This window comes from Heloderma suspectum, chromosome 2 (genome assembly GCF_057233095.1).
Source record: "Heloderma suspectum isolate Gila_16-S chromosome 2, 16-S_ref, whole genome shotgun sequence".
NCBI lineage: Eukaryota > Metazoa > Chordata > Lepidosauria > Squamata > Helodermatidae > Heloderma > Heloderma suspectum.
Window position 1 is genome coordinate 165,787,174 of NC_139459.1, and position 23,724 is coordinate 165,810,897.

The 23,724-nt window shown below is 45.9% G+C and overlaps 1 protein-coding gene and 1 long non-coding RNA gene across 3 annotated transcripts in view; one reads left to right on the forward strand and one right to left on the reverse strand.

The window, feature by feature from the left end:
* Positions 1 to 4,188: 4,188 nt before the first annotated feature.
* Positions 4,189 to 19,770, reverse strand: LOC146353122 (uncharacterized). 2 transcript variants are annotated; one of them, XR_014787982.1, is made up of 6 exons: positions 19,405 to 19,473; positions 17,773 to 17,842; positions 12,404 to 12,482; positions 11,436 to 11,527; positions 9,840 to 9,927; positions 4,189 to 4,638 (listed from the first exon to the last, which is right to left on the reverse strand). It is a non-coding gene; the product is annotated as an uncharacterized LOC146353122 (long non-coding RNA). The 2 variants fall into 2 exon arrangements; XR_014787983.1 differs by having other exon boundaries at positions 4,199 to 4,638; positions 12,404 to 12,568; positions 19,405 to 19,770.
* Positions 11,441 to 23,724, forward strand: part of C3 (complement C3) — an 83,492-nt gene continuing 71,208 nt past the window's right edge. The window contains exon 1 of the mRNA XM_084835754.1: positions 11,441 to 11,529. Within this exon, the coding sequence (XP_084691880.1) occupies positions 11,459 to 11,529 (71 nt within the window). The 5' untranslated portion in view covers positions 11,441 to 11,458. The remainder of the gene's footprint in view (positions 11,530 to 23,724) is intronic.

Here is a 23,724-nt window from a genome sequence, read left to right on the forward strand (position 1 = left end):
CAGCGGCGGCGGCAGCAGGCCCAGCAGCAGCAGGCCCGCCTCTTCCCCGGTGGTGGTGGTGGTGGCCTCTCCTGCAGGCCCTGGCTCTCCCAGGCCACCTCAGCCAGCCAGCTTATGTAGCCCCTCCAGGGAGGGCAGGTGGAGCAGCACAGCTGGCTCAGTACCTGGGGGCCTGGTCCTGCAGGGACTGGCAGTCTGCCAGGCAGAAGTCTCCAGGGAAGGCCTGGTGGTGGCGGCAGCGGCGGCAGCAGGCCCAGCAACAGCAGGCCCAGCAGCAGCAGGCCCGCCACTTCCCCGGTGGTGGTGGTGGCCTCTTCTGCAGGCCCTGGCTCTCCAGGATTAGAGATGTGACTGAAAGTTTGCCTGCACTCATAAAGCCCACTGACAGGTATCCCTTTCTTCTCATCCATGTGGGAAGAAATGATACCGCCAAGCAGAGCTACGAAGAAATCACGTCAGATTTTGAAGCTTTGGGAAGGAAACTCAAGAACTTTGGGGCCCAGATAGTTTTCTCATCCATCCTTCCAGTAGTTAGAAGAGGGATAGAAAGGGGGGGGGGAAATACTCCGGGTGAATGACTGGCTACGAAGGTGGTGCCGGTGTGAGAGATTTGGATTTTGGGACCACGGGCTATACTTCCTGGAAGATGGAATGTTGACAAGGGGTGGGTTGCACCTCACAAAGGCTGGGAAGAATGTGTTTGGCCACAGCATGAAGAACTTCATCAGGAGGGCTTTAAACTGAATCCTTCGGTGAAGGGAGATGTAAAGTTGGGAGTAACAATGGATGAAGGCTCATGCACCGCAACAGAAAGGACAGCTCTAATAGCGCCCAATAATAGTCTTCAGACACATGTAGGAAAAAAGCCAGACTATGAAGCACATGGTCTTCGATGTCTATATACTAATGCCCAGAGTATGGGAAACAAACAGAACGAACTTGAACTCTTAATACAGGAGGGAAATTATGACTTGATAGGTATAACTGAGACTTGGTGGGATGACTCTCATGACTGGAATACAGCAACTGAAGGATATAACTTGTTCAAAAAGAACAGGAGGAATAGAAAGGGAGGTGGGGTTGCACTGTATGTGAAAAATACATATCTCTGCACAGAAATACAGGAGGAGGAGCTTGGTAGCCCCATCGAGAGCATCTGGATCAAAATAAATGGAGCAAAGAATAAAAGGAACCTAGTGGTCAGTGTCTACTACCAGCCACCCAATCAAGGAGAAGATGAGGATGAAACTTTTGAAAAGCAAATAGCCAATGTTTCAAGGAAGTATGATGTAATAGTAAAGGGGGACTTCAATTTCCCCCATATTTGTTGGGAGACAAATTCTGCAAAACATGACCCCTCCAGGAAATTCCTGACTTGTGTGTCGGATATTCTTACTTTGGCTCAGTCTTCTCCCAAAAGAGGGTCTATGAGCCCCCTGGCAAAGGCAAAGTACAGGCTGAAGGAGCAGGATTGCAGCTTGAGATGGATAAGCATATGGTCAAGGAACACCTAATTACTTTGAATGAGTTCAAATCCCCAGGGCCAGATGAACTCCAGCCTAGAGTAATAAAGGAATTGGCAGAAGAACTCTCAGAACCACTATCCATTCTCTTTGAGAAGTCATGGAGGATGGGTGAAGTGCCAGATGACTGGAGGAGGGCTAATGTTGTCCCTATCTTCAAAAAGGGTAAAAAGGAGGAACCTGGGAACTACAGACCAGTCAGTCTGACATCAATCCCTGGGAAAATTCTGGAGCAGATGATAAAGCAATCCATCTGTAAGCACCTTGAAAACAATGCAGTGATTATTCGAGGCCAGCATGGATTTGTCAAGAACAAATCCTGCCAGATGAATCTGATCTCATTTTTTGATCAAGTAACCTTCCTTGTGGACTGTGGGAATGCTGTAGACATAATATACTTCGACTTCAGCAAAGCTTTTGACAAAGTGCCCCATGATATCCGGATGAGCAAACTAGCTCAAAGTGGGCTAGATGAAACAACGATCCATTAGATCCACAGTTGGCTACAGAATCGGACTCAAAGAGTACTTATCACTGGGATCTTCTCAAACTGGGGAGAGGGAACGAGCGGAATACCGCAGGGCTCAGTCCTGGGCCCGGTGCTCTTCAACATTTTTATTAATGACTTGGAGGAGGAGGTGCAGGGAATGCTGATCAAAGTTGCAGATGATACAAAATTGGGCGGGACAGCTAATACCTTGGAAGACAGAAACAAAATTCAAAGTGATCTTGATAGACTGGAACGCTGGGCAGAAAACAACAGAATTAAATTTAATAGGGATAAATGCCAAGTTCTGCACCTAGGAAAAAGAAACCAAATGCACACTTACAAGATGGGGGATACATGGCTCAACAACACTACAAGTGAGAAGGGTCTTGGAATTGTTGTCGATCACAAGCTGAATATGAGCCAACAGTGTGATGTGGCTGCAAAAAAGGCAAATGCTATTTTGGGCTGCATTCATAGAAACATAGCTTCCAAATCCCAGGAAGTACTAGTTCCCCTCTCCTCAGCACTGGTTAGGCCTCATCTGGAGTACTGTGTCCAGTTCTGGGCACCACATTTTAAGAAGGATGCAGACAAACTGGAGAGGGTTCAGAGGAGGGCAACGAAGATGATCAGGGGACTGGAAACAAAGCCCTATGAGGAGAGACTGAAAGAACTGGGAATGTTTAGCCTTGAGAAGAGAAGACTGAGGGGAGATATGATAGCGCTCTTCAAGTACTTGGAAGGTTGTCACAGAGAGGAAGGCCAGCATCTCTTCTCGATCATCCCAGAGTGCAGGACACGGAATAATGGGCTCAAGTTACAGGAAGCCAGATTCCAGCTGAACATCAGGACAAACTTCCTGACTGTCAGAGCAATACGACAATGGAACCAATTACCTAGGGAGGTGGTGGGCTCTCCCACACTGGCGGCATTTGAGACGAGGCTGGACAGCGATCTGTCAGGGATGCTCTGACTTGAATTCCTGCCTTGAGCAGGAGGTTGGACTCAATGGCCTTGTAGGCCCCTTCCAACCCTACTATTCTATGATTCCAAGATATTCTCTGCATATTCAATTGTTTGCTGAAAATTCATGGGATATTTTTACTTGATATCCAATTATATTTGGCTACAATATTTTATATATGGCAGTGGATATCTGGCAGTACTTGGTATTTAATGTGGAATGGCTTTTAGTGTCTGACAAAATTTTATAGTTTACATGCCATGGTATTATTTATTTAGAAAATGTCTAACCCACTGTTCCACCAACAACCACGCAGAGAAACTGACATAGATTAAAAGCTAACAATAACATGATACATAAAAATACCGCTCCTCCGCCCAAAAGAACAGCAGCAGAGAGGTGATAAACGTACACCTAAACATCCTGAACAAATACAAAGGTCTTCACCAGGCACTGAGAAGCTATCAGACTTGGTTTCAGATGAGCCTTTCTGGGGACAGCATTCCAGAATCAGGGTGCAACAATGGAAAAATCCTGTTGCCCTACGACTCACTTCTGAATCAGGGGGAGCTGGAGAAGAGTCTGAAAGGAGGATCTTAGTTGCTAGGCAAGCTCATGTGTTGACTTTACGGTAGTCTGGTCTCAAGCAATTTAGTGCAGGGGTCGGCAGCAAGTAGATCTCCAGACATTCTGGACTTCAACTCCTAGCTTTTTTGACCATTGATCATGCTGGCAGGGGCTCATGGCAGTTGAAGTCCCTAACTTCTGGAGATCTACCTTGTGCCTGCCTCTTAATTAGTGCTTTAAAGGTTAAAATTTGCATTTTGGGCTCAGAAATAGGCTGCGAGCTGCTGTGATTTGTATGTATCAGTGTGGACTGATACATACTTTGTATCAGTCCACACTGATACTTTGAAAACTTTGGAGGGGGCCCTGTTTGTGGTCCCACCTATGGGCAATGCCCAGGGAGCAGTGACCATAGCAAAAGCCTTCTTGTTCACCCTCAAAAGCAGGAAAACCCTGCTTTTGGAGGTGGGTCAGGCATCTTCAATAGTCCAGTTTCATTATTTGTTTAAGATACACCTCTTTACCCAGGCCTTTGGACACTTTTGATGAGACCTTTGAGTCTTTTGTTTGTTGAACAGTCTTGGAAATGTTTTATCTTGCTGCTGGTTGATTTGATGAATTTTAGAGTTCAAGCATATTGTTTTATTAGTGCTTGTGATTCCTATTGTTGCTTTTATTTGTAAACTGAAAATGGCATATAAATTTAATAAATAAACAAACTGCCATTTCCAAGCAGTCTTCAAGGACAGTCCCACATACAAAGCATTGTGGTAATCCACACGAGATATTACCAGAGCATGAATAACTGTGGCCAGGTGATACCTAGCATCCCTGGAAGGTGACACATTAGACATACTTGATAGAAGGCACCCTGTGCCATTGAGGCCATCTGAGCCTCCAGTAAAATGGTTGGATTGACCATCACTCCCAAACTATGAATCTGATTCTTCTAAGGAGCCCCATCCAAAACAGACAAAGGCTATCTGTTGGCACAGGCAACAGCATCTCCATCTTACCAGAACTGAGCTTCAGTTTATTGGCACTCTAGTCCATTACTAATTCCAGACACCTGTTTAGCGCCTCCACAGCTTCATCTGAATTCAATGAAAAAGAGAAACAGAATTGGGTGTCACTGGAATATTGATAACAACGCATTCCAAAACCCTAGGTTACCTTACTCAATGGTTTCATCCAGATGGTGAACAACATGGGGGACAAAATAGAGCTCTGTGTCATCCCATGACGTAATTGCCATGGTACAGGGCAACAGTATCCTTGCACCATCTTCTGCAAACACTGCAAGCACTCGTCCGGGTAGGAACAGAACCCATGAAGCACAGTACCTCCAATACCCACTTCAGAGAGCCATTCCAAAAGGTTATCATAGTTGAAGGAATCAAAAGCTGAGGACAGGTCCAGGATAATTATTGGGCTTGCATTCCCTCAGTCCTTGTCCCAGCATAGGTTATCCATCAGGATGACCAAATCCATTTCAGTGCCAAAACCAACTGAAATGGATCCAGAAAATCCACATTACTCAAATGTATCTGGAGTTGCATTACCATCACCCACTCAAGCACCTTGCCCAAAAAGCATATATTTGCAACTGGCAGATAGTTGGAATTATTCTGTGGATCCAAGGAGACCTTCTTTAGGAGTGGTCTCATGATGCCTGCCTCTGTCAAGGTGGCCAGGATCACTCCCTCTTGGAAGGAGGGGTTGATCACCTCTGGCAGCCAGTCAGTCCATTCCTGCTCAATGTAATGAACAAGGAGGGGCAAGGGCCAATGGTAAGCTGCACTCTCCCAGGCCCTTTGTACCTTTGTACACATCTTTGGACCTCAGCCATCCCACAACACAGGTTTAGATGGTTTTCTGGACATATTCGCAAATGGAACTGCAGACTGACATTCAAGTCAGTACAGCTGCAAGTGATTTTATCCTAGAAAATAGATCACAGTAGGCTTCTGAGGGGTCTACAACAATGGCTTGTTGCCCAGACTGAAGAATTGCACATTCTGCTCATCAAAGCTCAGCTGCTACATACTGTGAGGATGCAGTCATGGCAGAAAAAAAGAGAAGGCTCTAAAAGGTGCTCTTACTTGCATTTGGTCAGATTTGCTTTAAGTCTTTCTCTACTTATGTTCTGTTATCTGCTACATCACTGTCAACTCCCTGGTAAACCAAGTTGCTGAACAAACTCTATCCAGAAGGAGTAGGCAGTTTTGTCTACCACACAAGTCATCCCCAAATCAAAGAGTGACCAGGTTGTTGCCTGGAGTGCCAGCCATTGACCTTGTTCACACAACATGACAAGTCAAGAGTATGAGTTAAGTATGGATTGAGTGTGGTTTGTCATTGAATTGTGGGTTGCTGTTGAATCATGCTTTGTTGTGCTGTGTGAACCCAGCCACACTAACAAACCATGGTTTGTTAACCACAGACAACCCACAAAGAGAACCCATGGTTTATTGTCCGGTTGTGAACTGTGGGTTGTTTGTAGTTAACAAACCATAGTTTGTCAGAGCTGCTGGGTTCACACAACACAACAATCCACAATTCAACAGTAACCCATGGTTCAGCAATAACCCATACTCAACCTGTACTCTGGCTTGTCATGTTATGTGAACCCAGCCATTGTGTGCGGGTACTCCAAGCACTCTCGAGAATCCCTCAGGGTCTACCAGCCTCTGAGGTAAGACCATTCTAATTGGCCCCCCATTCCCGCAGAGGGAAGAAGTTGCAGCAGGTCTAGGGGCCAAACTACATGCTAGTTTAAATTGTAATTTGGTGTTCTGTGATTGATTTTTACATTTCAAATAGCAGCCATTCAAGGGGTGGGGTGGGGGGACAGAATAGGGAACACAGTGCACAGGGAGAGAAAATCACCCTCACCCTCTCCAAGCTTCAGGTCAGTTTTTGTCAAGATCATAGCACGGGGGAAATAGTTAAGCTTCCTCCCTATGTGCTTTGGTCCTCATTCTGGTTGCACTCCCCCACCCCCTGCCCAAGCAGTTGCTTTCATAAAAGTAAAAATCATAACCCAATGTCAAGCTACATGCTTATATGTTTAATAAAGCATGCAAATTGACTGTAAACCTCTTTGGCTGGACCAAAGGCAAAAGGGTCAGGACCAAAAATACCAGCCTAGTTTAGTTTAAACCTCTTAATGCTAGTAACTAAGCCTTAGGAAAGGCATTTCAACCTTTCAGAACTGGGGGAAAACTGCACATAAACTGGCAAGCCACCAAACAATTAGTGGTTGGGGCGAAGTGGTGGGACCAGGGGAAGCAGGCATGGGCCTCTAGGGAAACCCAGAGCAGGGGCAGTGTCAAGGGTAGGCATGGTTGGGAACCTGCTGAGGGCCCACACCCCAGCAGGGGCCCACTGAAAAGAGCCCCCTGGACAGGTTCTTGTAATCATTGCAATCTGCTTGTTCACCTGTCTCTCGCTCTGGCCCAGACAACAGTGGTGGTGAGAAGGAGGAGCAGTAGGTGCCACTGCCTCTTTGTTCACTGGCTCTCTGCCTTATAAGCGAGCACATGGTATCAATGAGGAGGAAAAGGATGGGGAGCAATAGCAGCTGGTGACAATGGCAATGGAAAGGAAGATTCACTGACGGAAGGGCCCATTGAGGATGTCTTGCCCAAGGGCCCTCAGAAACCTGGAGCCAGCACTGACTCAGAGGGCCAGATTGGGATCCCAGTTGGGCCAGATTTGGCACTTGGGCCTGAGATTCTGCTCTCCTGTGGTGGTAAAACGTAACTGCATCCTAGTCTTCTGGCCAATAGAATCCTCTTTTAACAAATATGATCAAAACTAGGGAGACATGTTGCTCAATTAGAAAAATAAGTCACAGAGATTGAGACTGCAAACATCTATTTTCCCTTTTACAAATTTTGTTTCAACTTGCCACCTGGGGAATAGTCCTGTATACCTTGAAAACTCATACTACATTATGAACACTGATGGGTTCTGATAAATTGCAGTCTAATATTATACTGCGGTCTAAAAAATGTACAAAAAACAATTGCTGATAGAATGGTGAGAGCAAACTGGTGAAGGGCTGCCACAAGGCAAGGAAGCTAAATCCTAATACACTTGGTTTAGCTGGATGCAACATCTCCTTTAAGGTATGCTACCCCCTTGACATACCTTTGAGGCCTCCTGCCTCTCACCCCTCTACACACATCTCATAGCCATAGATCACTTCCCACTCCCAGAATTATGACACTTGCTTTTGAGCAAGCTTTGCTGAATGTTTGACCCAAAGTAAATATGTAGACATGTTGCAATTGATTGTCTTTGGAGATTGTCCAGGCTCCATTTCTATTCAAATGCCTTGCCAGAAAAACAAACCTGTTACTGGAAACCAGCTGATAACCAGCATTTTATTGTTAACTCTTCATTGATGATCAGGAGTAGATTTGTAAACTGCTGTTTGACTGAGATCGCTGTGCATTTTATCTGGCAAGAATCATAATCCATACCATATATTTCTTTTGCCTACATGCATTCCTAACAAACAACAAAGAGAAGAAGCTGGAACATGCCAGAAGATGCCTGTCTTTGCAACTTGCAAATAGACAGCTTTTGTTGTTGTTCAGTCGTTAAGTCGTATCCGACTCTTCGTGACCCCATGGACCATAGCATGCCAGGCCTTCCTGTCCTCCGCTCTCTCCCGGAGTGTGCTCAAGTTCATATTCATTGCATCGGTGATGCTATCTAGCCATCTCATCCTCTGCTGTCCCCTTCTCCTTTTGCCTTCAATCTTTCCCAGCATCAGGGTCTTTTCCAGTGACTTTTCTCATCGCTACATATCACCTATACTTGGGGACCCTAGTGAAACGGCCAAAATGTGTTTGAGACATATGTTTGACTATTTACAGATTGTGTGTATACACATGGAGACCCTTGAATTTGCACTTGTATAGACAGATATGTCCTTGGAATCTTTGGAGCCATCCACAAATCATTCCTCTACTCTGGAGAGTCTGCGGATTAATCCTGGCCCTTTTCAGTCATAATTTGCTACATGAGATTGTACCTGGGGACAATTCAAGAGTTGACCTTGGCCTTGTAAGGGGCTTGTGAACTCTCTTTCCCTTCCCCACTGCCCTCCCTTTAGGGCTATTGATTTGTTTGTTCATTTATTCAATACATCTATATCTCACACTGTTAAACCTAAAGTGTTTTCATGATGACAAACAATAAATCAGGGATGAGGGACCTCTGGCCCACAGGCCAGATATGGCCTGTGTGGAGGTTCCCATCCAGCCTCTGCCATTATCTCCGATCATAGATCAGAGATATGGGATTTTCCCTCCTCCCTCCCACACTGCAAATGCAGCTTTAAAAAGCCTCCATTGGTGGCTTTTTAAAGCCATTAAAAAATGGCTTAAAGCCATTAAAAAATGGCTCCATTAAAAAGCCTCCATTGATGCTATTGTGCCTAAAACTGAGATAACAAGCTACTCAAGTCCAGAGGTGCTTACAGGTAAAAGTAAAGCAAAACAATCCAGCATGGAGACAATGCCAGCCATTTATAAAAATATTTTTTTAAAGCACTGCATGGGTGCAATCATATGGGTTGTGCCCTTGATGCTTATGAGCATCCTATGCAGAGTGGGAGGAGTGGCAGAGGTGATCTTTGGCTCCCTATCCTCTCACCCTGCATTTTTCGCTAAATGGGCTTTTTTGCTCATCTAGCTGGGTCATGTCAGAAGGGGAGGAAAGGAGGCTGGAGAGGCCTCAGGATAACTCTTACCCAAAACTCTCCAGTCTCCTCTGTTCCCTGCCTACCAAAATGCCTCCTTCCTCCCTTCTCTGAGGTCGAGTTCCCAAGTTCCCGAACTCAGAGAACAGCCGGCGCAGTTCTTTCTGCACCAGCTGCAAGGGGCTGGGGGAGCACAGAGTCAGAGCTCCAATTCCCAGCTTTGAGGTTGGAGCAGTATCTCCAACCTTGGAGCTGGGAATCCAAAATATCCTATGGCCCCTCAGAAGCTGTCTAGGGGCCAGAGGATTGCTGCCTCTGTATGTTTATCTGTTCATGCTTCATCCTAAAAGAAGAAGGAGTAAACACTACCTTAACCCACTTTTCACAGGTCAAACTGCACTTTAATCCGCCTTACTTTGCGCTTGAATGGGCGGAGTCCCACTAGTAGAAGTGAACATCATCAACTCCATAAATGCTACTCAGCCAGTGAGAGAGGCTTGCTCCCACCCCTCTCCACGCTCCACTGCTCAGGGAAGTTTAATGGAAGAGATGAGTAATGTTGGATAGTTTATACTACACCTTTTCCTCTCGCATCCACCGACTGTGATCCAGCAATATTGAAGCCCAGGACAGACTGACAGGCGGGCAGACAGGAGGTGCTGAGGTCCTGCAGGGAGGGAAAGGTCTGGAATTGCCTCGCTCAGCTAGCACTCTGGAGTCAGCAGTGGCGGCTACTGCTGCTGCTGCCTCCATTTCCCCGATCGGAACTAAGCCTCCTCCTCCTCCCCACAAACATGCTGCATTACTCTGAAAGGGCTACCCATGTGTTCCTTAGTTGCAGGTGTATCACAACTGCGAAACAGCGACTGGCTGCCCTTTGTCCTTCTCCTCTGTGTATTCCTTATTGTGCACTACATATAAACTGGCTACTCCGCTAATGTGAAATGAAACGGGGCTACTGATATTATGAATGGGAAAAGGAGGCTACTTAGTGTGAAAGCAGCCCTACTGCAAATGCGGAAAAAGAGGGAATGGGGGGGGCACCCCACCTCTTGAGCACCTCACTGCCAGGTCACAGCCAAACCACTGAGGCACACCAGGATTTAATGCAGAGAGACTGGGCATACTGCAGGGGAACCGCCTGGGAGCAGGTTTAAGTAAAAAATATGGAGTAAAAAGGACTTCCAGAAAATGTGGCTTTTCAAGAAGGATGCTGCTGGTTGGCTGTGGATTGGCCACAATGTCATGTGTCCCTAATGACTTTAAGCCACAGCAGTATTGGAGAAAACCTCCCATGTAGACGGGCCTTGAAATTACAGTCTTGATTTAAAAAAAAGCAAATATCTTAATAATGCCACAATGTGCATCCACACACAGTAGTGCTGACAACAAGTAGGACTGAAAATGAGTAAAAATACTGGCAGGGGTGGGAGGTGGGCGGATCCACATCAAGCGTTTATGGGATGCAATGCATATAGAGCTTTTCAGTACCTTGTGTTTGATTGGAATTCCTCATACTCCTTGAAAACATGCTGCGATGTGAGTGGCACCATTTTGAATGTGCACGGGCAATGAAGATGGCATTGCCTATGCAAAGCTCATCGGAGTGGTCTACTTATATGGGGAGTATAATTTGTGACATGGGGATTCATAGAAGATGTTAACTGCTACTTCTGTGATTAGAACAATCACAAGACCCAGTTTTTATCATCACAGAAGTGGCTGCTCCAATCTTTTGCGATTTAGCTGCTCCAATCTTTTAGCAGCTAGACTGCTCTCTTGTTGCTAAGTTCCATGGTGTGGTTGTTTTTTGGGGGACAGAAGCTGTACCCCTGAATTGGACTAGCTAAGCAAACCTTCCAATGGTGGGTGCATGCAGACGTTTTCAGCCCATGCCTTCCTAGGTTCAGTCAAGCTGAACCCACCTCATGGGATGTTTGCAGATTGCACCACCTCCTAGCACAATTCTCAGGAACAGATTGCACAAAAATACTGTTTGGCTGCTGCTTTAAAAAGGACAAGTACATAATTGTGATTTCTGACAGCCTTCCTCGTGTCTTTTGAAATTCCCAGGTTGCTCAAACTCCTCCCCATTTACTGATTAAACTTTGAGCTATTGCAAAAGGGCTTGGCTTAGAAGCAGGCTGGCAGGATAAATACTGGGATTGTACTTGCCTCTCCTGGCCCTCCGGATCACCATGGAGGGGACTGCTCTCTATCTGGTGGCTGCCCTTGTGGCTTGTTTCCCGGCTTCTTCCCACAGCCAGCTGTAAGTACAAGATACATTTCAGGAATCTACCCAAGTATTTCCATTTCTTAAGCAAGGGAAGTTCTCTCTGCAGGAGAACATTCGCTGCTTTCTCTTTTCTGAAGTTGTGTGCTGAGAAGATCAATCAAATTCAGGGCTCTGCTTCTTCGAGGGGTAGTTAGCGGCTTTTTCAAATATAACACATTTCCCCAGAGATGGCCCAAAACATTTTGGTGCCTGTAGCAGAAAATCCAAATGTGTGTATGCACAGCCACATGTACATGTGAGTTATCTCACATGTGATGATATCAGTGGTGATGTGAGCTGTAATGCTCAGATACCACCACTGAGTGTCAGCTATGGAGGGATGAGGGGAGGCTATGGAATAAGTGATACATCAGTGCACATACTAACTGCCACCGCAGGGAGTTCAGTAAGGAAAGGTAAGTGGGCAGTTATGGGCATTTGCACACAGTGCAAACTGGAGATGCCATGGCTTCAGGGTTTTTGAAAGTAGGAACAAATCCTCTAGAAAAGGGGTGGGCAACCTCAGAACTCTGGGGGACAACCCCCCCATGGGCCACAGTCCATGGGGGTATTGCTGCACTCTGCAAGGCACCCTGAAAAGAAATCGGCAGCGTGGCTCTAAAATTTGGCTATGGAATGCCAAAACAGTCAAATTTAGCTTCAGGACAAGCTAAATTTGACCGTTCTAGTACTCTGTAGCACTAACAGCACCATTTCCCTGCACCCCGAGGTAAATTTTGTTTCACTGCCACTGAATTTGGCAAGAGTCACATGCATCCCTCAGCCTGCATGTTGCCCATGCTCTGTTTTCCCAACTAACATGCCCCTGAATTTGCTATTGCCTTCGATGGGGGAAAAACATAGGTACCTGTATTGCACTTGTCTTTTTTCGAGAGTGGGACTAGTAGCAGCTGCTGCAAAGAGGTGTGTGATTTTGCTTGCAGAATCTGCACAGGAGAAAAAGGTTAAACACCTCCTCCCTCAGCATTGTTGTTCTGAACCAATTTGCACATCCACCCTTGCTGTTTTTAAGCTGTAAAAAAAGACATGTGAAGAAGAACTTTGTCAATCCTTAACCTATTTCCAGTAAACTTCACTGGGTATCCTGAGTTCTAGTGCTTTTCTACCTGAGGCATTTATTGTGCACTCCTCATTACCTACTCACAGTTGTTTACAGTTTCTTTAGACAGTTTCACTGCTGTAACTAAAGAGCACTTTCGGCGAGTTTTTTTTAGAACTGGGAGAATGTGGGATTTAATAGTTAAAGTGAAAGAAAATGTTTTTTCCTCTTTTGTATTTGCACTATTCCCCTATACCACAGTGCCACGTAGCTGTTATGTAGCGGAAAAGCAGGAAGAATTGCTCCTCATGTAGCACTTGGATCTCAATTCTGCGACAAAACCAAAAGCAGCTACAGAGGATTAACAGCCAATTAACAGCCCCATGTAGAACAGCTAAAATGTTTTTTATTTATTTATTTATTCATTTGATTTCATTTCTGTACTGCCCAATAGCCAAAGCTCTCTGAGCGGTTTACAAAAATTAAAACCAAAAAGCACACAGTAAAACAATATAAAATATTAAAGCATTAAAACCACAATATAACAATACAACCAGAATAAAACCAGAATAAAACCTAGCAGCAATGCAGAGATTTAAAATACAGATTTAAAACAGCAAAGCTAAAAGACTAGGAAGCTAAAATGCTAAAATGCCTGGGAAAATAAAAAGGTCTTCACCTGGCACCAGAAGGAATACAATGTAGGTGCCAGGCAAACCTCACTAGGGAGCTCATTCCACAGCCGGGGTGCCACAGCAGAAAAGGCCCTCTTCCTAGTAGCCACCCACCTCACTTCCTTTGGCAGGGGCTCACAGAGGAGGACCACTGATGATGATCTTAAGGTCTGGGCAGGCACATATGGGAGGAGGCAATCCTTCAGATAACCTGGCCCCAAGCCATTAAGGGCTTTGAATGTTAATACCAGCAGTTTGAATCGGGCCCGGAAATGGACTGGCAGCCAGTGCAGCTGGAAAAGTACCAGCGTAATATGTGCTGGTTTGCCAGTCCCTGTTAACAATCTTGCTGTCCTATTTTGGACCAGCTGAAGTTTCCGGACCGTTTTCAAAGGCAGCCCCACATATAACGCATTGCAGTAATCCAGATGAGAAGTTATCAGAGCATGGCTAACTGTAGCTAGGCTATCTCTGTCCAGATAAGGGCGTAGTTGGTATACCAGCCTAAAATGATAAAAAGTGTTACTGAGTTCTGAGTGCTACTCAGTGCTACTGAGATAAAAAGTTTATCATTTTTATCCTAAAATGATAAAAAGTGCCACTGAGTTCTGGGTCCAAGAGCACTCCAAAACTGATAGCACCTCAGCCCACACCTCCGGATAACCTCCCCCAGCAGTTTCATGTAGATGTTAAACAATATGGGGGATAAAATAGAGCCCTGTGGAGCCCTATGGCATAATTGCCATGGTGCAGAGCAATAATCCCCCAGCATCACCTTCTGGAATTGGCCATCCGAGTAGGAGCAGAACCAGTGCAATGCAGTGCCTCCATCTCCCAACCCAGACAACCTATCCAGAAGGATATCATGGTCGATGGTATCGAAAGCCGCTGAGAGGTCCAGGAGAATCCACAGGGTCGCACTCGCACTCCCCCTTCCCTCTCCCAGCAGCGGTCATCCCGCAGGGTGACCAAGGCAGTTTCCGTTCCAAAACCAGGCCTGAAGCCCGACTGATATGGATCTAGATAATCTGTTTCATTCATGAGTGCCTGGAGCTGTCCTGCAACCACCCGCTCAAGCACCTTGTGCAGGAAGAGGATGTTGGCCACTGGCCTATAATTGTTAACGTCCTCCGGGTCCAGGTTAGGTTTTTTCAGGAGTAGTCTGATTACCGCCTCTTTTAAAGAGGCTGGCACCACTCTCTCGCTCAAGGAGGAATTTACAACCTCCTGGACCCAGCCAGACATCCCCTCCTTGTTTGATGTAATAAGCCACGAAGGGCAAGAGTCAAACACACAAGTGGTCGATCAGACTTGGTCAAGCACCTTGTCTGCATCCTCAGGCCTCAATAACTGAAACTCATCCAATAAAACTGGACCAGACAGTGCTCTGAACGCCTCTACCAATAGAACTGCATTAATCGTGGTGTCCAATTCATGACGAATCTGAGCGACTTTATCTTCAAAGTGCCGTGCAAACTCATCACAGCGTGCATCCAAGGGTTCCAAAGTCCCTCTCCCTGGCCCAGGATGTAACGGGCCACGAACCACTCAGAAAAGCTCCAGTGGACGACACTGAAAAGATGCAATGCTGGTGGAAAAGAACTGTCTCTTTGCCACCCTCACCGCCACAGAGTAGGCTCGATAATGAGCTCTAACCTCTGTTTGGTCAGACTCAGCACGAGTTTTCCTCCACCTGCGCTCTAGCCATCTCCCCTCTTGCTTCATTGCCCTCAGCTTGGGTGTATACCAAGGAGCTGGCTGGGCTCTGCTCAGAGGGAGAGGGCGCTTGGGTGCAATCATGTCAACCACCCGAGTCATCTCTGCATTCCACAGAGCAGCCTGGGCTTCAACAGGAGCACCAGCCATACCAGCAGGAAAATCCCCCAGAGCCCTCTGGAATCCATCAGACTTCATTAGCCTCCGGGGGCAGACCATTTTAATAGGTCCCTACCTTTGCAGGGGGGAAAGGCTGCCAAGAGATTAGACCTCAGCAGGAAGTGATCTGACCATGACAAAGGGATTGATGTTAATTCGTCCACTTTCAGATCACCATCCTCCTGCCCAGTCGAGAAAACCAGATCAACCGTGTGTCCTTTTACATGTGTTGGGCTGATGACATGTTGGGATAGCCCCATGGTTTTCATGGCAGCCATGAAGTCCTGAGCCGTTCCAGTCCAGATATAGTGGCCTCAGCATGGAAGTTGAGATCCCCCAGGACCATCATCATAGGGGTCCTCAACACCAAGTCTGAGACCACCTCCATCAGCTCAGGCAGGGAGTCTGATGGGTAGCGGGGTGGGTGGTACACCAGCAGAATCCTTAATCTGTCCCGGGTGACCAACACAAGGTACAAACACTCAAGATCTGCACTTGAATGAGCAGGAAGCCTAAAGAGAGGGATTGAGTTCCTATAGACCATGGCAAGCCAGCCTCCCCGACCCTCGAGTCGGTGTTGGTGCTGCACTGAGTACCCAGGAGGACACAGCTGGGAGAGAGTAACCCCTCCCAGTTCCCCCACCCACGTCTCAGTAATACATACGAGGTCAACCCCCTGATCCACAATTAAATCATGGATGAGGGAGATTTTATTTTGGACCAACCTGGCATTCAGCAGCACCACTATCAATAGAACTGCATTAATCGTGGTGTCCAATTCATGACGAATCTGAGCGACTTTATCTTCAAAGTGCCGTGCAAACTCATCACAGCTGATGAGGGCAAGCTGGTAAGGCTGCCAGGAACCATCAGGTTGGGGGAAGAACCGGAGAAGGGGATAGCCATAAGGTGTCTAGCCCCTCTTCTCCTCAGCTGGCCTGTTAAAACACCAATGCCATACCTCCCCCTACCCATGACCACAGTTATGGTGGCACGTCCCCGACCCCCTGAGTTGCTCAATGGACTTCCCAATATCTGTTTATCTGTGCTGTATATAGATTAACCTCTAGAATGCCCCACACCCCACCCCAGTTATTTTTTCGTCTACATTAAAAGAAGCCTCATATGCAGTATATTTTAGAAAAGTTCTGCAAGCCTTTTGTTGTTTTGTGTTGCTCTACATGGGGCTTTTAGAGTTGGTCTGTTTTCCTGTTTTTGTCTAGTTCATCCTTGGATTACAGTTACTGAAGTTATATCTACTTTGCAATTTTAGAATAGATTCTTCCAATATACGTAATTGCTATGGCTTTCCTTGAGGAACTTTTGGAACTGTCATTTGGTGAGGGTACTGAAATTTGCTATCATAGATCCTTAGCCCCCCTCTCACCTTGCAGTTCCCAGGACTCCCTAGGAAAGGGAATGAGTGTTAAACCAGTGGAAGAAGTCTGTAGTGTAGAAACTTGAGTTCTGCTGGTTTCACTGAAACAAAAAAGCCCTGTGCTGCTGGCTGTTGCTCTGGACCATTTGGGCAGAAAGAAAAGATGCCTTTGAGATTGAGATGCAGACTCTAAGGGCTGCAGGGGATAAAATCTGTGGCGGGAGGATATAGCTGTGCAAATTCCAAAGAGAAATAGGGCAGAAATAATGTGAAGAACAGGAATGTGATTTATGGTAGTGAATGAAAGGGGAACATGGGTTTTTGTTGCTCTTGTTGTTGCTTTCAACCTTGGGATATAGCATTTGCAATCTCTTAAAATCTCTCTGTGTAAGGGCCAAAACAGACATTACTTTTTCTTTCATTTTTACTCAAGAGAAGACACCCAAGCTGGATTGAGACCCTGCCCTGGGCATGCAGGGGCTTTAACCCTTTTCTTCTTGCTATGGGCCCAATCCAATTGGTGGTCCTGCACCTATTTTAGAATAAAAATTAAAAAGGACATAGCTGCTAGATATGGATTTAAAATAATGTCTGTTTTGGCTCTAAACACTAGATGTATGCTCTTCCACAGCTTCCTATATTGAACCCAGAGTTAAAGTTTTTAAGGGCATGATCCTATCCGGATAATCCCCAGCCTCCGAAATCGAAGGCTGCTAACTATTCTATGCAGGGTGGCTGGAGCATGGAGGGGATCCTCTCCTCTGTACTCAAGCCACCCTGTATTTTGGTTAGATGGGTGATTTTGCCCATCTAGCCATGGCTTCAGGGAGGGGGAGGGAAGGAGCCTGGAAACCTGACAAGATGCTGCGCAAAGCAGCTTCCGCGGTCTCCTCCCCTCCCTGGGACCACCCCCTTTTCCCCATCTCTGCACTCCATTTTCTAGCATGGAGATGTAGCCAGCGCAGAGAGAACCATGCTGGCTACAAGGCGGTGGGGAGCATGGTTTCTGGGCTCTGTGGTCGGAGCCCTGATTCCGACCCCAGATTCCAGAAACCGAACAATCCTATGTCCCCCCAGATACTGTCTAGAGGACATAGGATTGCTCTCTAAAATGTGTAATTGTATTCTAACTCTTTGCTGGAAGCCATCTTGGGAGGGCATTTTGCCCTGAAATGCAGCTTATAAATATTTTAAATAAATAAGAAATAAAACACTATATAAAAACCCAATATTATTATTTTATAACTCACTCTGAGAACTGTACACAAGTGAAAGGAGAGTTTCTTCAGTATTCATAGGGTCAAATTCCACTCTGAGATGCTTTAAAAAAAAAAAAAAGTAGAATTAAAGGAATTTCTTAAAAATAGCCAAGCAAGAGCATGATATCTGCTTACTTCTAATAGTAACCAAAGCATTTCACATACATTATCCCAATACACCTTACAACAATTCTGTAAGCAGTGCTGGCCCAAGACATTTTGCTGGCTGAGGCAGCATGCAGTTCCCTCCCCGTACAAGTCAATGTGCATAGTATGCAAGGCTGGGCAGGCTATGTTGACATCTGAGGCAGAAAGGCCCATAGAGGCTACTTCCCCTTTCCTGGTAGCAACACCAGCAGCAACAGTTTACAGTATTAGCAGTTTTGCTGCCCTTTCATGACATCAGCTGTCTCAGGCAGCCATCTCCTTCAACCCGATGGTAGGCCGGTGCTGTGTGTAAAGTAGGCCAGTTTTCCCCGGGCAGCTGGGAAGGGAAAGAGAGACTGAGGCCTAGAAATTGTGGCTTGCCTAGAGGTAGATGATAGTTGTTTCAATCAGTTGAAGTTGAGTTAAAAGAGTGACAGCTACTTGTGTGTACATGAATCTCATTTTTGTCTCTGGTAGAGAGGTTTTCAAGATTTCTGTACTGTTTTGAAACCAGATTAAACCTGTTTGACCTGAGGTGAGACTGGGACTAAAGAAATATGCGTGTATACTAGAGGAAGCAAATCTTTCCTCAAATCACTCCTTTTAAAACCACTGTCTGTCTCTAGCATCTAGTGAGGCCATGGCTGAGGCAAAATTTGAACCAAGAACTTCTAAGCTTCCTGCCTCTCATTCAGCGAATATTTCCAGTGCTGTATCCTTTTTCAGCAGGGCTGTGACTAGACATTTCTACATCCTGGGCAGACTGTGTACAAATACAGATATAAATTGCATATATACATATAAATATGCATACATTCATGACACACTGTGTCCCATACCCCCATCCCACCCCACACAGTTCAAGCCTGCATTTTTCAGTGCATTTACACTTTATACAATTGAATATAAGTTTATTTCTCACCCCATCCCCTTGTTTCTTAAAAAAAAAAAAGGAAAGTAGATTTAGGGTACAATCCTATGCATGTTTGTTTAGATAGAAAAAAGTCCTACAACTCCCAGCAGAGCCAGCCAGGTTGGCTGGGGAATGCTGAGAGTTGTAGGACTTTTTTCTGTCTAAGCATGCATAGAATTGCGTCCTTAATCTTTTAATTGTTGAGGGAAGGGGGTTAGTGACATCACCAGTTCCCAGGCAATTAATGCAGTGTGCAGCTGGCCTCTGGTGTAAACTGGAAGAACACATTTCCCCTGAACTCATTCCTGGGGAAAAGATTGTATATCTGACCAAAATGCAGTGAATGTACTTCCACAGTAGAATGTGATGAAGTCTTGCAAATCCCCTCCTCAATGTTTGAACAAAGATTGTAATTACAGCTGCACAATTAATAAAAAAAGAGTAACAAGTGCTTGCAGCCCCCCCCCTCCCCCGTGCTCTGAGCTGCTGAACCGGTCTCCCTATTGCCACAGCGCTACTTCTTGGATTAGTGACCTTGGCAGACATTTAGAAAAAAACTTTACCTTCAGGACTTGAATTTCATGTTGTTGACAATTACGTTGTTCTAGAATATCTATCAGTGAAAGAACAAACACTCTTTGCTTTTCAGTCATGTGACTAGATCTTAGGTTGTGGCCAAGTAGATTCTTTCTCGGTTGTGTCTAAACCAAAAATGGGTATCTACTGTTTCCCTCCACTCAACTCCCCAAAACTGCCTATCCAGATAGTAAATGTTGCTAAATGTGGTTGTGACGCTGTTGTTCTATAGTAAGTACAATCAGACCCACTCTAGGATTAAACGTTCTATTAAACGTATTTGTGTGTTCTCCCCCCGACCCCTCACCATATGCCGTTTACTGGGGTGCTTCCAGACAATGCTTTGATTGTGCAATCAGACTGCCTCATTCATAGAGTTTTATGGGGGATCCAAACAATGGAATCTTCCATTTGTAGCCCTCCCGTATTTTCCCACCACTTGTCCTTACCAGAAAAAAATAATTAACAAAGGAAAAATGGAATAGCTGCACAGTGCCTTTTGATAGTTAGCAACAGGAGCCCTCCATCTAGAAGTACCCTCAGTGTAGAGTAGTGAAAAAGATCTTTCAGGAATGTATAATAGATTGGGTGGGGGCGCTCAGGCTTTGATTTTTGGGGTAAGAATAGTGTCTCTCTTTTCATATGTGGTACGTTATATGGGATGGAGACAGTAAGTAGAAATGAATGACAGGTAGTTTAAGGTCTGGTACACCCTTATCGTTTAGCATTGTACCTTAGCAATAATTTGGCATGCCTTTAAGTGCCAAACTACATATTCTTGTGGTAAACCCTTGTCTTTAAATATTAATATGCTGCCAATCATGTGTAAAGCGGGGTGCATTTTAAAGCACAAAAGCTTGTAAGGCATGGGGAAAAGTGACAGGGAGAGGGAGAATTGAGCACATACTGTATATTATGTGCCCCTTTTAAGATTTAAATTGCATCTTCCCAGCTTTATATGTGATTGGAGCAGACATGTATTTTAAAGACAAGAGTCTGCCACTGTCATGTGTAAAAGCTGTGATTTATTGGCCTTTTGTGAGCTTGTTTGGTCAGTTTTTGATTGTAATGCAATACCTTTGCTAAACACTGCGATATTGAAATGAGATTTGTATATGCATTCAGGAAGCAATTCTGTCTTTCATGTTCAAATATTAAGTCAAACCTCATACCCAGTTACAAATAGAGGAGAAAACTGTAAGATGCAACACTGTACAGTATCTAATTTGAAGATCAATTCCTAGGAATTAAATATGGCATTCATATTCAGATCACTGTTCTATGTTTCCACTGTCTTCACACGGAGCTTTTATCCTGGAATTGAGATTGCTCCTTCACAGAAGTTTGTGAGCTCCTGGAGGCTGTGACCCTCCAGGGCATCTTGTGTACTAAATGCCCTTTGTTCCATTTGTAAACAGATTGCAGATAATGAGCTATCAAATTACCCAGTTGGGTTCTGCTTGAGTTCCCTCCATGAAAAGAGGAAAAGTGGCAAGAAGAGGAGCAAGATAAATGAAAGATAATGGAAGATTCAGATAGGGGGAGAAGGAAGGGGAAAGGGGAGGGGGAAAAGGAAGTGGGTGAAAAAAGGAGTCGTCGTGATCCTGCATTCAAAACGGTAGCAGAAAGCCCCCTTTTAAATGCAGGATTTTAGGCTGATGTAGAGATGTCCCAGGGGTGCTTCCAGATTGGTGGCTCCAAGCACAGTAATATATCATCATTGCTCATCCTCTGTAAGCTGCAAGCAGAATTGCACTGGACTTCCTACACTATCTGGGGGGCTGTTTCCACCAGTGATTTACTTTGAGCCAGCTGCATGTTGAGGTCGTTAGGGATACATGACGTCATGGCCATCCAGCAGTCACACACACCCCCAGCTTATCAGGGAAAACCTGGATTTCCTGAGGCTGCTTAAAGTCTGATTCTTTTCCTTAAGTCGGGTTCTCCCCAGTATAGTTGTTGTATGCCCCAACCCCCTCATTTAGCTCGGGTATGCTAGCCCTGTCCAGGGGTGTGCCTTTCACCATGACTCAGTCAAGGGGTGTTTCCTCCCATTGTGCTGAATGAGGCTTGCCCTCTGAATGCCCACAGAAATAACAGAGAAGCCCCTCAATTGACACTGGACATTTAAAGCCCAATTCTGTAAGTGCGACTAAGCGCAGTCTCGAGGCTCTGATTCATTGCCTTAGGAAGTAACTATGTCACAGCTCCCATGTAGAGATTCTCTGCATTAAAATGGGGGCTGGTTTATTTATTTATTTATTTCATTTCTATACCGCCCAATAGCCGAAGCTCTCTGGGCGGTTCACAAAAACTAAAACCAAACAACACACAATAAAACAATTTAAAATTTATAGAACATTAAAACCACAATATAACAATACAACCACAATAAAACCTAGCAGCAGTACAGGAGTTTAAAATACAGATTTAAAACAGCAAAGATAAAAATTTAGAAAGCTAAAATGCCTGGGAAAATAAAAAGGTCTTCACCTGGCGCCGAAAGGAGTACAATGTAAGCGCCAGGCGAACCTCACTAGGGAGCTCATTCCAGAGCCGGGGTGCCACAACAGAAAAAGCCCTCCTCCTAGTAGCCACCTGCCTCACTTCCTTTGGCAGGGGCTCACGGAGAAGGGCCGCTGATGATGATCTTAAGGTCCGGGCAGGCACATATGGGAGGAGGCGATCCTTCAGGTAACCTGGCCCCAAGCCGTTAAGGGCTTTGAATGTTAATACCAGCACTTTGAATCGGGCCCGGAAACGGACTGGCAGCCAGTGCAGCTGGAAAAGATGGTTTCCATCTCTTCCCCACAGCAAACCCATTGGTGTCTCCTCAGAAGTAACTCCCATTGTGCTGAATGAGGCTTGCCTTTGAATGCCCACATCAGAACTTACAGAGATTCCCCCTCAGTTGAAATGGCACACTTTTAAGCCCAATTCCTTAAGTGCAATTAAGCGTGATCTCAAGGCTCCGATTCATTGCATTAGGAAGTATGTTCTTCATAGCTAGGGATGTCAGAGAATTCTGCGATGGATCTCGGTGAGGCCAAATGCCAGTTCATTCGGCCCCCCGAAATCCATCGCGGAATGGCCTGCCACCCCCCCGCCCCCCGCGGATCCCCCCTGGGATGAGACTTACCTGGGGCAGATGTTCCGGACAGCGGCGGCTCCAGTGGCGGCAGCAGCAGCGGCGGCTGGTGTTCCGAACGGCTGCCACCACCGCCATTTGCAGTCTTAGTAAAGACTTACGTAGCCTATCACGTTTGGGTTTAAAAAAAAACAAAATGCCTACGCAAATGGCAGCGGCTACGGCCGCTGCCATTTGTGTTCCTTATTTTTCGCCATCTTAGTCTACGTCAATATTTGCGTAGACTAAGACGGAGAAAACAAAGGGGAATGCAAATAGCGCCCGCTATGCTATTTGCGTTCCCCTTTCTTTCCTTTGTCTTAGTCTACGTAAATATTGACGCAGACCAAGACGGCGAAAAATAAGGAATGCAAATGGCGGCTGTAGCTGCCACCATTTGCATACGCGTTTTTGTTTTTTGTTTTGTTACCCAGAGCCCTCTGCAGCCGGAAATCCAGCTGCAGACGGCCCTGGCCTGGGCCTGGCTGGCTGCTCCGCAGAGCCGCTGCGGAACACAGCCGGCCGCCGAGGATTCCGGGGGGGGGGGAGGACCGGATTGCCTCCTCCCTGTCGAAGATTCCGTGGGAAGGGACGGAACGCCCCCCCCCCATGAACAGAATCCGCGAAAAGGTAAGTCACTTTCGTACATCCCTATTCATAGCTTGGTTATCCTATGGATTACAATGGGGGCTGGTTTCTGTCTTTGTGTTTACTGCTCTCTTTCCCACAATAAACCCATTAGTGTCTACTCAGAAGTAACTCCTACTGTAGTCACTGAGGTCCTGCACATTAAAATGGGGGCTGGTTTCCATCTTTATGTCCCCCCCCGCCTTTCCCAGCACAAGCATATGTGTGCTTACTCAGAAGTAACCCCCATTGTGCTCAATGATGCTTGCTCCTGAAATGCAGGTGCATCTGGATTTTCAGGGGAAAGGAGAAGGGGGGGAGGGGGGAAGCCTCTCTTATTGGTTGAGCAGCCCCTGCCAGTCAGATGATCTTCACTCCAACCCCCACCTGGAAGTATGTTCTGAGAAGCAATTTTTACTGCTGCAGAGAATCTGCTTGTGGAACCATGTTCACAGCAAAGCCGATTCCTAGGGATGTACGAAAGTCCCTTACCTGATCCTGAAGCTTGATTCGTGGTGGGGGGGAGGTGCTCCATCCCTCCCCCCGAAATTCT